The sequence below is a fragment of the Fundulus heteroclitus genome, chromosome 6, assembly GCF_011125445.2.
Source record: "Fundulus heteroclitus isolate FHET01 chromosome 6, MU-UCD_Fhet_4.1, whole genome shotgun sequence".
Classification (NCBI taxonomy): Eukaryota; Metazoa; Chordata; class Actinopteri; order Cyprinodontiformes; family Fundulidae; genus Fundulus; species Fundulus heteroclitus.
In genome coordinates this window covers 3,314,827-3,331,526 of record NC_046366.1, presented here as the reverse complement: position 1 = coordinate 3,331,526, position 16,700 = coordinate 3,314,827, and the positions used below count along the sequence as shown (strand labels likewise).

Here is a 16,700-nt window from a genome sequence, read left to right as displayed (position 1 = left end):
TAAAAAAAGAAGCGCAAAAAAATATATGATTGCAAGAAGGAAAAGACTAGAATAGTGCTGGGAATACAGTATAAACGTTGGTGTTCACTGAAGCGGAAGCTAAAGCTGCCCATCACTCAGATGTGACTGTAGAGTTGATTGACTTGAGTAAACGACCTTATTAATACTGTGATAATAGTAATAGTAATGCTCTTCTTAGCCTCTACAGTCTTAAGTACAAACAACATTATAAATAGATCGATTGACTGATTGGTTCTTACCTTGATGCTGTGTCCCTGTTTCCGTTTACGGACGGGAATTTTCTTTCTCTGTGATGTTCTGATATGAGGCTCTTAGAGTTGCTGTCGATCAGCGTATTTAATTAATAATGGTTGGTCTTCGATCAGGCCAAGCTGCCGCTTTACGTGAGGCATTGCAAAGGTCAGGCTCGGTCCTGTTTTTCCGCCGTCCGGTTTCTGGTAGTTCTGCGGTACTACCTGTAGATGGCGCCATGTCTGTTTAGCCTCTCATCGCGTCCGTTGCTGGATTTTATTTTGCCTCAAAAAGGACCATCAAAAACACTATCAGGATGGACACTTGGTGTATAAAACCTTATTTTACTATGATCAAACGGTTTTTGATTTTTTTTTATCATATAATGTGGCTTTGTACCTTTAAAATTTACTTCCAACGTTTTTCAAATTACCTTGAGTCCTAAAAACTACTGTGATTGTTTCAAATGAGACATTTCCTCAAGTGGTAACTCAACTATGTTTGATCCTTACAAACAAGATTAGTTTCCTTGCTGTTATAGCATTCATGATAATTTCGTCTCACTAATTTAATCTATGGTGATGAAATTAGTGAGATTCCCTGTGCATTTACTGATCAGTGAATGCACCATACCTGATTGCTAAAAGGTCATGCTAACCACATCACTCTTCTGTGTGGCAATTCTTAGTACAGAGAAAAAAACCTTCAAAGTTAGCTATTTATAGTATTGGTGAGGTGTTAAAAATAAAGTCAGAGGATATCAGTTTGTACCCCTTTGGAGACCTTTCGTTACATTGTTGAAGGAGGATATTGACCTGGAACGGACTTTAGTAGAAAACAGAAAGGCTCAAAGTGTTCTAACAAAGCTTTAGCTTTCATCATGTTCTGTCTGTCATAGAACATGCTGCATTTGGAAATGGTGACAGCTTTTTGTAAATATGAGTTTATGTAAGGAAGACACACAGAGAAATACCAACATTTCCAGTTACTAATGCTAACCTCAGTATTCATGATAGTTGCTAATACCAGACGGTAAGGATAACCTAAAATGGTTGTGTTACAATGTAACTTAGAAGCTTTTGAAGTATCTCAGGATCTTCAGGTTGTGAAAAGACTGTTCATTAGACTCATTCATGTCAGGCACTTGGGCAGCCAGCTTTGGGGGTCCTGTATGGGTCACTTTTTGTCTGTATTTCTAATTGTTGTAAGGGATGGAACTATTAAAGCAAGATGAGAACATGAACGACCTAAGTTTATGAGTTTATTGATGTTAATACACTCAGCCTCAAAATAATTTGTCTTTAAATTAGTCAAAACGCATGTTACAGCCACTTCTATGTCCTAATATAAATAATCAGTGGCTAATTATGGCAAGAAGACCAGAAGCAAACTTTTTAAGGATAATAATTATTTTGCTGATACAGAAATTGGCATGAGAAGGTCAAAACTTTACAAAAACAAGAAACCTTCTTCCTCGACAGTTTAATATAATCCACAGAATTAAGGAAAATGGGGGAACATTTTATGACGTGTCTAAATGTTTAAACTGGAGGTGAGCCAATCAATCTGCTGGAGATCAGAATTTGACAATGTTATTGATCAGCTTTCATCAGTAATGGTGTTAAATACTGAAAAACTGTCTTTTTTTCTCCTTTTCATTAGAATATCCAGCATTGTAACGATATTACCTCTTCAACCAGTCTGGACAGTGATGTAATTGTTCCGAGTTAAGTAAAAAACAGATACAATTAAGGAGATATGGTTTGATGCTAAAATGCGGATAGACTTTTTTTGTCACGACCGCACTTTTAGTTTAATGTATTATATCTTATAATCTGTCAAAAATAATAATAATAATACTAATGGGTAAAAAAGTTAATTGGAAACGGCAGTTCAGACCTCAAAGGAAAGGATTGAGACAAACTGACCAAGATCTCTGATTAATATGTCATTTTAAAACATCATCACATTTGAATATACCCACAGAGAACATCTTAAAGTCAGGCATTATAATTATTTTGCTCTAAATCTATAAATTTACAAAAACTGAAAATAAAATGTATTATTTAGGCTAGGTTAAACATATGCCCTCCTTTTTACCACCATCTAATTATTTATAATATAACAGGTCCATGGCTGTTTTAAAATAAGGCATTGCTTCCCCCAAAATCAAGTCCTGTTCTTTATGAAGGTGTAATCATGGGCCACCTTTAGCTTCTCTTATTTAGCTCAGCCCCTGCAAACAGCTGCAGCATGTAAACAAACTGTGCGGTGGTCTTATTTAGATGCTGCACCCTCTTCTGTGCCACCCGGTTGTTTTCTTCCATCTTGTCCTGTGATGTAAATACTTCACCTTGACTGGACTAAGAGGAAATGTCAGGGGAGGGAAATGAAAAACAACCAGTGAAAAACCCGATAAAATTGTGCTAGTAAAAAAAAAAAAAAAAGACCATTGTTACAAAGTCTGTTTCCATTAGTAATTACCTATGTTTCACCAACTATATTACTTAGAAGAAGATAAACTGTAGCAGTTAAAAAAATAATACCGCTCTAATGATTAATTGGTTATTATCAACAAGCTGCATCAACAAAACTGAGCATATGTACATGTAAGTAATACTTGTATTGTGTGTGATCTATACCAAATTCAGCTATCTTTCTGTTTACATCTTATAATTTTAATACATGACCTCACTTTGATATTACTTTCTAATTGCATGTATTGAAGGTTAGGCCGACATGATTTTAAGAAAATGTGACATTACAATATGATTACAGAATACTACCCCTAACCCTCACCCTATCAAAGCCTAAATTTTCCTCACCTTTCTTTTGTTGTGCCATCATAAGGATGTCTTTTGAACTCTTTTACATGCACCAATATCTACATCATGTGTGGTCATCAAGGGAAGTAAAAATCCACCTAAATGTCCAAATATGTGATTGGCAAGAAGAAAGACAATCCATAGCAATTTAAATATAATTAGGAAGGAAGGAAGGAAGGAAGGAAGGAAGGAAGGAAGGAAGGAAGGAAGGAAGGAAGGAAGGAAGGAAGGAAGGAAGGATTGTCTGAGTCTTGAATACGGACATGAAATCTCTAGATGTGATTTTGAGTCATATGACTTGGAATTGAGTCAGACTCGAGTCAGAAATATTTTCGGGTGGACATGATAATATCACTAGAGACTTGGCTCTTGACTTGGACTTTGACAATGATAACTTGTGGCCTAATTGAGCTGTTTAACATGAAAATGACTGGAGAGTTAAATGGACCAGGTAGCTCAGGTTTTAGTGACTGTTGGTTTTGTTTTGTTGACTGTTGGCTGGATCCACTCCGGCATAGCTGGCTGCCAGGACTACAGCACTGTGGCTGCTGGGCGTTTCCTGGGGCTCTTCTCTGCTCTTCTCTGGGATGGGGGAGGCAGCTATCCCTGTGTTGGTCTCTCTTGGGCCCTTTGCTCTGGGGCCCCTTTTGGGCGTCTCCAGCCCCCCAGAGCTGCCTCGGCGCTCTGGGGGGCTGGTCTTTGGGTCTTCACAGACACTATTGAGCATTTTTCTTATGGATAAACTTTACATACACAAGTGCACTCTCTCCAACACTTAGGGGTGCTGGGATCCTGGTGCTTACAGATTCACTTCTATACAGAAAACCCTATAGTTAGCTTTAGCTGTCACTTTATACATCTCGTATTAAATAATACTGTATATTTTTCAGTGATGGTATCAAGGTGGTTGTTATTTGTACCTGTAATACCTTATCAGTTGGTTTTGCTGTTCGTTTTATATATCTCTCTGCAGGTACAGAAGCAGACTCCGAGGATGTTATATTTTCCTCTCCTATTTTTGTCACGTTTTCTCCCGTTTAGCATTTTGTCTTATCATTTTATCTTCATTTTTTTCTCTTCTACCTTCCCATTTTTGAGTCCATTGGGTGTGAAATAGTCCAAGAAAAAAATCTAATGAAGATTTTTGCATATATAAATCCAGAGGAGCACCATGGTGAAAACAGTAATGCTTCACTTGTGAAAGTAACATCTGTTGGGCTCTTTTTGACATTAATACAATTCTTAATGCTGCACTGCCAGACACGACACGTTAGAAAAAAAGACAATAATAGGAGAGTTACATGAAACAAAAAGAATGGCGCCATAACCAGGCCCGCAACAATGGAGCTACTGTATGCCTGGTGTGCAAACCAGCCCTGGCTGATGTCATTTAGCTGACATGTTGCTGCAACATTTTTTTATGCTATATTCTTCTGCATCCTATAATAACAGTAAAGAAGCCCACAGTGGTTGAGGGGTGCTCCCATCTAACATTTTCAAAGAGGTCTGCAGAGTATTGGGGAAGAAAGCTGTAGCACCATCCAAATGAAACGTTATAAGCAAAATAACAATGTACAATAATGCTGAAGCACTTTTAGTAACATTTTAAATGCAGACAGAAGCAAGTACCTAAGGGCCAATTTTTTATTGCAATCCTGGAGACAGTGACGTGAGCACTGTCGACATTTGTATCAACATTATTGCCAGAGTTGCCACAAATTTACAGGCATTGTGTTGGGTGACAGACCCAGTGCAAAATGCTCTAGGATAGAGAGCACTCTGAAGTCATAATGAAACTGTTTTTTTCCTTTAAAAAAGAAAATAATATCCACACTTGTCTACATCATGTCACATAGGTGGGCCATCAACAAAAATACCATCCTTGTCCTTATCATTAAAGTTTAATTAATGTGTCCAGTATGCAAAGCTTCTAGTAATGTTACTATTTAAGATTAAAAACTCTGTTGTAATGAAAATTCTGTGATTTTTAGTGGCTGGAGATGTGGTTCGGGGCTTATTTTCAAATGGAAAAAATTATTTCAACATTTAACATTCCAAATTAGCTCCTTATACGAAACAAATTGAGCTTCAGAGGTATTACTATATTTTAAAAAGTGTGTCTTATTAACTTTTTTAAATAAGCTTTATTAATTTCCAGCCAGTACAAAAACTAGCCATAACGTCTTTTGATGGCACAAATTACAAGATGATCAAAAAAAAAATATCTAAGTTAAACATAAATAAAATATATGGTAGAGAACCAGCAACAGCTTACTTTCTTGAATGTAAACCCAAAAAAAAAAACATGACAGATTGGCTTTTAAATCATATGGTCATCTCTTTAATTCACTAATTTTATAATAGCATGATGTCAGAACTGTAATCATGTTCCATAAAATCGAAATAATCAGAAAGTTTGTTTCAATGATCTGATATTACTCACGTTATATTATAAAACCAGGTTTGAACTCTTATGGCGGGTTAAAATAGTGCTATATATATTTTGTATTAAATTTCAGTTATCTCTATTATGGATCAATCTGCCCATTATTTTCTTACAGCAGCACTGTGTAAGTTTTGACCCAAATATTAGCTTAATTTGAGATATATTAAAGAATTTTTCAGGTTAATATACAGCATTTGGCATATACTGATGCTCCGTGTACGCTGGCCTTCTCAAAAACTCACCTATGTAATTTAAGAGGGTCTGATTTTTCGCTGAATGGGTCATGTGACGTTAACCTGACAACAGCCAGCTGCATGTATCGCTCTGCCTAGCTCCACTCACATACATCTGGGACATCGCTCATTGAAAGTGATTTCCCCAACCAAATTTTTGGTCTGGCCAATCAGGACGCAGGGCGGGTGTTTCATGGATGTGACGTAGTGGAGAAGCCACCGTGAGATTCCAACAACAATGGCGGCTCGCATCGAGGAAGCAAGCGTTAACATTGGTGCTGCTATTTCTTCCGTGTTGTCCAATCTATCTGATATTGTTTCATTAAAAGAACATCAGAGAACGCCTCTGAAGGCTTTTGTTGGTGGAAACCATGTTTTCGCCCTTCTCCCGACCGGATTTGGCAAGTTTTGTTTTCCGGGGCGCGTCCGCGTTGCGCGTCCGCGCCCCGGAGCGGTTAGCGGTTAGCGCGAACCATATAAGGAGGCCTTTAGTCCTCAACGCGGTCGGCCCGGGATCGACTCCGACCCGCTGCGCTTTGCCGCCTGTCTTCCCCCTCTTCCTGTCAGCTCACTGTCAATAAAACGCCTGCCACTACAGTGTTTCCCGCAGGAATTTGCTTATGCGAGGCGGACCGACTCGCGGAGCGGGGGTGGGGTGGCGGGGGTGGGGGGGGGGGGGTTGGGGGGGGGGGGTGGACGACACGTTTTCCGCGGACTGGCTCGCGGAGCGGAGGGGGGGTGGACGACACGTTTTCCGCGGCCGCCTCGCGGGTCCGCGATTACAGGTTTTTTTTTTCCTGCGTCGGTCTCATCAGCGTCACGGGTTAGCTTCGGTGTGAGTGGTTGAAATAGCACGTCGATAAAGATGACAGACAAGTGGCTTATCCAATCATATGCAAGGAGTTTTGATAAGGCCCAGCCTTCAATAAAGGCAATTCCTATGGCGGTGTCCCAGATGTATGTGAGTGGAGCTAGGCGGAGCGAGACATGCAGCTGGCTGTTGTCAGGTTAATGTGACGTAGCATGGCACTCTGGATCACATGACCCATTCTAGGTAACAATAAAACAAAACAGATATGACATGTACCTGATCAGACATATTTTTGCTTGTCTGATGTAGGATTTAATCTCGAGGGATGAGTGTGGCCTTGTGTTTACAAGTAACTCCATGACTTCTCAATCTGCTGGTCCAAACTGGTCTGCTATCAGATTCCAAAACATGGAGGGAGACTGTTTCATTTCGTGACAGTGCAATGTTGCCAATGGCCTCCAGGGGAGCTATACCTGGAAGTTACAGGTCCAGTGCCCCTAGTGGCTAAATGTTACACAGTGCTGCTTTAATTAACTGGCTGTTTTGTTGTCTTGGTTAATATTTACTGCAAAAATGAATATTTTTGTTAAATTTAGTTCCTCTTGTTGGATGTTCTGTCAAAGATTTAAACCTTTTTAAATAATTTCTAAATCCTAGAAATAGTTAATTATTACTCTGTGATTGAATTACATATTCTGTCAAAGATTTAAAGTTTGACTTCTGACTTGCAGTGTCTTTATATAAGACTTGATTCTACAATTGGTTGGAGCGGATGAAACACTTGTGACTTGATACCACCTCTGGTAGGGACACTACTATCTCTCAAGCTTTTGTCTGATATTTTCTGGCTAAATTTCAAACAAATTACGTTTCTTTACATGTTAATTCCAAAGATCCAATACTTCTGGAAATATTTAACAGGGTCAAATTCTATTTATTTTTTCTTTTGGAGAATTTCTCTTTGAATACTGGCAACTTTTTGGTCCAGACTTTCCTAGGCACTTAATCTAGCATAAGAAAATGGGTGTTAAGAGTTTTGCATTTTATGTTTCTTTTTTTTTTTTTTTTTTTTACAAGCTAGTAAACCGAGCTAAATGGACAGTTTTAAATTATATTTTTATGACTGTTTTAATCAGACTGTCAAAGAGAAAATGTAATTCCCAGTTCCTTATCTGCATGTTTGCTGTTTCAGGTCCTAAAGTAGTAAGTGTGCACCTGTAGCGGTTGATCTGCAAAGGTCCATTCCCTGGAATCCTGCCATTAAGTTTGGATCCCCTGAAGGATGATGTAGGTCTTTTGTCTGGTATTTTTCCCTGTTTCTGAAGGACACCATGGTTCACTTGGCTCAGAAACTTCTTATGCCTTCCACCTGTCCAGCATCCTCAAGTTGTTTAAGGACAGTAATCACCATTGTGCAATATACCTTATTTTCCCTATTAGCTCTTTGGTAATCAGGTTTTAAGAGACACACTTTGTTGTGTGTCATTGCAATTGCATGACAATTGCTGCTGCAGACGGCTGCAATTACATAAATGAAACTGGGATTTGTTTGTTGCTATAATAATAAGATGTCTAAAGAAATGAAATACATTTGATTTATTGTTAAGTTACCTGTTATGTGTTCACTTTCTATGATTACAGTATTTAAGCATACAGAAACAAACAAGCTCTCCAAGTATCCTCACAGCATTCTGCAGACCTGTGTTGGAGACACAGTGAAACTGCTGCAACTCTAGGCTAGTGAGGGGAGCTATCATTGTAGCATCCCTATCCTTCATCCAGGATCGCTTTCAAAGCTGCTGCAGGATCATAGCGCTGACATTATCTGCGTATCCTGACACACTAACCACTAACTCTTTAACAATCTACCATTGCGCAAATGGTACCAAAAGTTCAGAACCACCAGGCCCAGTTCTGCTGTAAAGATTATGCACTTAACATTGCTGCTTGTTCTGTAAGCTTTATCTGTTTGCGTGTATCTATTTGTGTTTCCTATTATCAATCTGTTCGAATGATTTTCACAGTATTATGTTGCAGATCCCTAAAAAATGCTGTCTCATTTTGTTGTACCCTAAGATACTGGTGCATCTCAGTAAAGTAGATTCAAAGTAAGTGTCAATAAATAGTGAATATGTTTTGTAGTTCAGTTCACAGCAGTGAAACTATAGACTTGTTACACGCATAGTAATGTATTCCAAGCATATCGTAAAATCTTATATTTATTCCTGCATATGGGATTTTTAATATTGGCTAAAAAGTGAGAGTAAAATGATTAAATGGTGTGATTTTAAATGACAGGCAAACTACTCCTCTGATAATTACAGGTGTCCAAAGCAGAAAGGTTTAAAAGTTTTACAGGTAGCCTGAAAACCTTTTCTTGAGGCCATTTTACATTTGTCAAGTTGCAAAAAGCTAACACTGGTACTGTGAAAAAATGTTTGCCCTATTCTAGATTTCTTCTGATTTTACTTTTTTATTAGACAACAATAACCTAAGTAAGAACTGATATCAAATGAAGATTTAATTCAGTGTGGGAAAAAAAATGTAACCTTAGCAACCTGACCCTGTGTAAAATAATTTCTTCCTACACGTAGTAACTGCTTGAGCCACCCTTGGTGGCAACAACTGCTATCAAACTTAAAATAACTTAAAATAAGTCTTTCACATTGCTCTGGCGGAATTTTGACTGACTCTTCATGGCATAATTGTTTTACTTCAGCCACATTTGTGGGTTTTTGATTATGGACAAGATTATGCTACAGCTTCAGCCTTAAGTCTAGATTTTATAAAGACCACTCCAAACCCTAATTTTTGCTTTTTTTAATTGTTCAGAGGGTGAGTTGCTGTTGTGCTTTGAACCATTGTCCTGCTGCACAACTCAAGTGTACTCGCGCTTCATTCACCCATTACCCATCACACTACTACAAACATTTTGAACTACTGGGATTTTTTTTCTTCTAAATGCTGTTAGTTTAACACCAGAACTCGTAGGGTGTACAAGTTCCAGTCTACTTTTGCCTGACCAGTTCACAGAATGTTTCCCCGAAAGTCCAGACGATGATCAAAATGGTGTTTGTGTTCTTTTTTGATCAGCAGTAATTTTGGGCTTGTAATTCTACTATGTAAGGAATTTTTGCCCAGTCTCTCTTTCTTATTGTTGAATCATGAATTCTAGCCTTAACTGAAGTAAGCGAGGCCTGCAGACCTTTAGATGTAGTTCCGGGTTCTTTTGTGACCTCCTGGATGAGTTGGCAATGCGTTTTTGGGGTCATTTGGGTAGGCATACAAATTATGTTGAAATCTTTTGCAGGCTGATCAGTGACTTTGCTTTTCATCAGTTCTGTAATTTCTTTAAGCTGTACACTATATGTTTTTGTTGTTGTTTTTTATTCTTTGTTTGTTTTTTACCCTGCTTCATGCAGTCATAATGGTTAAACACTCAAAAAAGTGAACCAGGACAGTTGCGTTAAAAACAAACATGTCATGTTCATTAGGAAAAAAAACTAACAAATGCACTTTTTTATGTGTTAACTAGAAATTAAATGTTGACATAAATGAAATGAAATGAAATGAAATGAAATTTATTCGAACATGATACAAATATAAAAATAAAATAGTGCACAGTAACAAGAAGTGCATAAGAAAGAAGAGAAAATACAGATTTTTTTTTGTTTCAGTTAACATATCATGCTCAGTTGTCCATATAATGGACAACTGTCCTGGTTCACTTTTTTGAGTGCATTAAAGGGATTTCTTGATTGTACAGGAATGGCAGAAATCAGGCCTGGGTAAAATTAAACAAATCTGTGGATATTCACTTAACCAGGGTTTCCACATAGGGCCAGGTTGATTTGGATAGCTTTTTCTTTTTTTTTCTTTTTTTGCCTTAATAAATGAAACATCGTTTGAAAAAACATTTTCGTATTTACCCGGGTATTCCTGTCTGATATGAAATATTATGATTATCTGAAACATTTATAACAAGACATCTGCATAGGGCAGACCCCTTTTTCTCAGCACCATAGACAGAAAGCAATCAAGACTTTTGCACAGGAAATTTAGTCTGGTTTCTCTTCATTACACCGGAGGCTTTAGCATCATTCTGGTGTTGTTATCTCTCTCAAAGCATATTCGTCATATTATCAATGAACTAAGTTGCCCGTGCTCTCATGCAGGTAAAGGCCTGTGTTAGTGTAGCCTCCGTTTCTTATGTCAGGAAGGCAGAATGCAGGCTCCCCCTGCTCTGATCCCCCTCTGTTCGGCGGCAGCAACATACGCGCTGTAATTCGGCTGCCGGGGAGCTTCATTAGGCTGCTGTCAGCGGGCCCCCCAAAACAAGCCTGCAACGTCGAACAGGTGTGTGCGCGCGACACAACGCCATCGCTCCGTCGGTGTGTTCGTGCGCGTGCTCGTGTGACCAAAACGAAACAAATGCCACACACGCACAACATGCTGGGTCACATGTGAAGCACTTACAGCAGTGTGTTTTTGTCGACGCCAGAAATCATGTGAAGCGACTCCAATGCCCACCCCTTCACACACACGCGCGCGCACACACACACACACACATTACGCACACACACAGCCTACACAGTCTCACACACATACACACCGCGCAGTGTAGCTACACAAAGCCCAGCAAATTGTTCTCTATCAAAATCATATGACAGGCGTGGCCACTGAGTGAAAACCTAACAGCAGTCTGTTGGTTGCTAGTGTCAGCTAATTAGAGCCCGAACGGTGATAGAAAAGCGGGGAATGTACCTGATGGAGGTCGATGCGTATCCTCTCCTCTCCTTTATGCGGGCTCTCCGGCCACAGGTGATAGCTGGAGCCGTAGTTGGGGCTGTCTTTGCTGCTGTGGCTGCCAGTTGCAGACGAGTTCCCCGCGTATGCGTGCGGTGTTGCAGGGGGGGTTACGCGGGAGCCGCGGTCGTGTGGCTGCGCCTGGCCGCCCTCCGCGGTGATCCTTCCACACTTATTGCGATCTTTGTCACAGTGCTGCTGCTGCTGCTGCTGCTGCTGCGATGGCTGGGGACGAAGCCCCGGCGCGCCTCGCTGCTGCTGCTGTTGCTGCCGATGCTGCAGCAGCTGCTGCCGCTCCTGCTGTTGCAGCAGTGGAGCCCGGTGAGTCCTACATAGCTCTCCGGAGCCGCTTGCGCAGTAGTTGATGGGCAGGCTGCTTCCCACCAGTAGCTGTTGCTGCGCACGCAATTGTGGGATCTGTTGCTGCTGCAGATCCTGAGTCTGACACTCGAACGCTTTCTTAGCCTCGTTTGACTCGCATGCATCTAAAGAGCGCCCTTTTTGTGAGTTTGCACGGCTTCCTTCAGGGGAGGGGTACCTCTGTTGGAGTCCTAAATGACAGTGCTGTTGCTGCAACAACTGTCTGTGGTCTTGGTGCCCTCCTGCTCCTCCTCCTCCCCTGCAGCGTTCCACGGTGTTCGCCTGTTGGTAATTATTGGCACTCCTTTGGAGACGATCCCCTCTTTCAAATCCCCGGGAAAAGAGCCGAGAGGAGGAGGAAGACGATGGTGGCGGCGGTATAAGTGGTGGAAAAAGTGGGGAGGGCTGCGGGGGGGAGTGGGTCGACAGGATGGGATTTATTTGGAGAAAGGCTCGCTTCTTGTTCCGAAAAACTGCAGTGGCAGCTTGGAAAAACAGCCTCCCTGTCTGACTGCAGCGGCAGCGGGTGCTGGGAGCCGTCCGGGGCCCAGGGATCCCGCTGCAGGTGCGCTGGCTGACTGGCGCTGGTTTCACCGCCTTGGTGTGAAGGTCGCCGGCTGGTGTCGTAGCTCGCCAGCGGCAGAGGGTCGCCGCTGTGAACCGGTCTCCGGCAGGGCTGGCTCACGCACGGGAGCTCCTGGAGGCTCTGGCGCTGAGCGGCGGTGGTTTCGGTGCGGACTCGTTGGTGAGAAGAGGGCGGGGGCGGCAGGCTAAAAACGGGAGCGACTTGCTCTCGGCTCCGCTCGCTGTTTCCTTGCTTTTCGTCGGGTATGTTGTGCTGATGGACAGCTCCCGCGTACCGATGCCGCATCCCCTTATCCGCCCCGTCGCGCTGTGGGTGCTCCTTTGCCGTGTTGAGCTCCGACACCCATTCATTGCGATCAGCCCCAGCAGAGTAGGACCGACTTGTACCATTGGTAGGTTTGACCAGGACCTGCCTTAAAACGTCACCATACAGCCACAACACCGCCTTCGACTAAATATCGGTCCTATGCGTGCCATGCGCGCAGGTTGCAGAGGATCAATGACTCCTTTGGGGTGCTCTGACAATAGGCTAAATGAGATGCTGAAAAGTGGTTAAACCCTGCTTTCATGGTTCACTATTCACTTTTTCCATGTCGCTCCTACCCCCCCCCCCCCCCCCCCCCCCCCCCCCCCCCCCCCCCCCCCCGAAATAATTTCCAATGCTATGCCCCCCGTCCAGATCCACAAGATTTGCTAGATTGTATAGGCGATTTCAATTTGCGATGACATCATGTCACCAAATTGTGAGCTGTAGAGAAAACGGCCATCCTTTTTTTGCAAATTCTGTTTCCACTTGTTGGCTTACATGAGGGATAATTCTGCCAGATAGTTAATCATTTAAACACCTGGTTTATTATTGCCAGGCAGAACAGAGGCTGAGTTCGGTCTTCTAAGTATTTCATTTTAAACGCTTCTGTACAGCGGCAGTCAGCGCAGCTGAGCAGATAAGGGGAGATAAATACACCTGTCTCGTTGCTGGGTAAACATCGACCTGCTGAAAGGTTAAAGGTTGTTATCAAATGAGCAGAAAACCACATTGTCTTAACACTGTTTCATAGGGAGTGTACAGAATTAAGAATGATTTTCACACTGAGACCCCAAATCCCAGCATTAGGTGCCTAATATCTTTTTATGGGAAACCAAGTATAAAAAGGCAAATTGGCACAATTAAATTAGAAAGTCACAAAGTGATGAAGATGAGTTGTGCTCATAATTCAAGGCATGACCAGCCTAAAAAAAAGAGTCATACCATCTATGCTGGCATTATGATACTTTGGACTTTTTCACATTACAGGCACAAACTTCATTGTATTGTATTTGGTTTTTATGTGATACACCAACGTAAAGTGTGCATATTTGTGAGGTGGAAAGAAAATGGCACACAGAACCAGAGAAGTGCAGCATTTTATATTTTACTTGCATGAGCGTATATTTTTGTAAAACCACCTGTGTCCGTTTCCAGTCACATGTCTTTTGGGGTGTGTCTCTTCCAGCTATGCACATTTAGAGATTGAAATCGCCCCCCCCCCCCCCCCCCCCCCCTTCTTCTTTGCAGAAGAAGATAAATTTCAGTTTGATAACTTGCAGTGCTTCTGTGAACTGGAGCTTTCAAACCTTGTTGCTGATTCTCAGTTGGATTTGGGCCTAGACTTTGGCTGGGCCTTTTCTAACACAGGGTGTGGATACACTTTGATCTTTCCGTTGTAGCTCTGGCTTTTTATTAAGGGCTTTTTTGTAGAGTTAGAAACTGATGGAAACTGATCCTCTGCCACAGTCTCAAGTTTTATTCCTCTCCTTGACCCCCACCTGTCTGTTTCATTGGATGGTCAATACAATAATCTGTTGTGTGAATGAACAACACAATAGATGTGGAGTCACACAAGACCTAAATACTACTGAGAAGCACTGTTGCTCAGATTAAAGTAAGTTCAGAGAGTTGATTTAAATGTAGTGGACAGACCAAAAATATGAAGAGAAATCATTAAGAGACTTTTAAGGTTACCATATAACAAAGGCTGAATCAAGGATATAATCTTAAATTTAGTGAGATATGTGTCACTTAATGCAGATGGCACTAGCAGGTGATCGGATCACCGAAGGCCCCATGATGCCCATGGATGTCACTGCTCATACTCTGCAGCGTTAAAAATCCCGAAACATGCCAGAAACATGTTGCTGTCTTTGTTTGTTAGTTAATTACATGAGAATGGGCTGAAATTTAAAAATACAGTCATAAATAACTCCATCCTTTTAAAGTGCATAAAAGAGGAGGAATTGAGACTGAGCCAAAGAGACAGAAGAGCAGAGAGATGAGAAAAGAGCCAACTTCTACATCATACATTAGCTATTCTGAATAAGTAATACTCCTTTCCCTAAAGCTGCCTCAGCTAGTTGGAGTTTTGATGAGTCTGATGACTGCAGCAATGGGATACTTTGCCAATGTACTGGAGAAGAGCTTGGAAAAGCCCTTACCCGTTTTACAGCTTTATGAAGTACTGCAGGATTTTGGAGCCGAACCTCAGCCTGTGATAAAAGAGTAAAACCTGATAATTTTTATTAAGTAATTGCTCATTTTGACCAGCATGAGTTTCTTGGCAAGACGGAGTAAGCAAACCTACTGCTTCCATGTGAATTCTTCAACTAAACTCAGCATCTCCTAGACTCAGTAAACACTCAACAAACTGAACAAGCTTGTGACCCAGATTTTCTGTTTTTTGTTTTTCGGAACCAGGTAACAGGAGGGCAACTTGCACAGAACCTAAAAAGTAGTTGAGGAGTGTGTAGTTAAGAAGTAAAAGGAAACTCCAGGACTTGTGTGTGACTGAGAGAAAGAGAAAGAGACAGAGAAAGTAATTTATCTGTACGTGTGCTTGTTACAGACAGAAAGTGGACAGGGAAAACTGTATCTAAAACAGGAAGGAGCACCATCACAGAACACATCAAATGATTGAATGCATTGTACTATGGGACAGAAATTTAATTACACAGGTAAGAAGAAAAGTGCCTGATCTTAAAGCAACATCACATCACCTCAAGATAGTGTTTTGCAAAAGTACTCACACACCAACTTTTTCACGACAAACAAAGTGTTGATGTATAAGATTATGTATGGTTTTAAATTGATTTTGACATATTAATAAAAAAAAATTATTCCACCCCTTTACTTTGATATCCTCATATAAACACAAACAGCTGCCTAAAAATGAACAGATTATGTCTGTGTGTAATTTAATCTCAGTATACATCCAGCTGTGGCCTCAGGGGTTTGTTAGAGAATATTAGAGAATGACCAGCATCCTGAAACCCAACAGCTGGCAGGTCAAGGAGGAAGTTGTGGGGACTTTTAGAGGAGGGTTAAGTTACAAACTAATATCCCGAGCTTTGAATATCTCACAGAGGTCTATCATCTGAAACTCAAAAGAGATTTGCAGAAATGCAAATCTACCAAGAGATAGTGAGCCACCTAAAACTACCAGGTCAGGCAAGTGGAACTTTAATCAGAGCAATCAAGAGGCAGACAGTAGGCCCTGGAGGACCTTCTCATCTGCTCTTTTGGCAAAGAAGCAAAAGAAAAGAGTTGAAACTCACAAGAAGTCCCATTTAGAGTTTACAAACAAGTGCAAGAAGTTATTCTGGTCAAACGAGACCAGAGTTGGCCAGTGATCCAAGGTGATGGTAGAATCATTGCAAGGAGGCTTTTCTGCAGGTTGGGACATCTTCATATATTGGAATTACCCAGTCAAAGTCCAGAGCTAAATCCATTTTAGAATTCCTTTTAAAGTTGCAATGTAAAAAACCTTGAGGGAAAAATATTTTTGCAAGGGACTGTGAATCATTTGTTTTTATTAACTGTTCCTGAGTTTTTCAGCCTGTCCTTATTGTCGGGGCAACAGTGTCACAGGAGTTAGGGAGTTCGTCCTGTAACTGGCGGGTTGCTAGTTTCATCCCCCGCACTCACTGTGTCAGTTGTTGTGTCCTTGGGCAAGACAACTTCACCCGAATTGCCTGCTGGCGGTGGTCAGAGGGTCCGGTGGCGCCGATGTATGGCAGCCTCACCTCTGTCAGTCTGCCCCTTGGCAACTGTGGTTACTAACATAGCTCACAACCATTAGTGTGTGAATGTGTGTGGGGATGGGTGAATGATGGCCTGTTGTGTAAAGCTCTTTGGGGTCATTGGACTTGATAAAGCTCTATACAAGTACAAGCTATTTACCAAGGAAACCATTCTGATTTAAATCACAAATAGTAAAGTCCTAAATGTGCATGCACAATTCTTTCACACACACACACACACACACACACACACACACACACACACACACACACACACACACACACACACACACACACACACACACACACACACACACATATATATATAT

General features: G+C 41.3%; 1 protein-coding gene across 2 annotated transcripts in view; it reads right to left on the bottom strand.

The window, feature by feature from the left end:
- kcnn1a (potassium intermediate/small conductance calcium-activated channel, subfamily N, member 1a) overlaps positions 1 to 16,700 on the bottom strand; it is a gene marked incomplete in the record, with an annotated part of 241,720 nt that overhangs the window by 89,718 nt on the left and 135,302 nt on the right. For both annotated transcript variants that reach the window (XM_036137869.1, XM_036137870.1), the window contains 1 exon segment: positions 11,332 to 11,555. In XM_036137869.1, the coding sequence (XP_035993762.1) occupies positions 11,332 to 11,555 (224 nt within the window).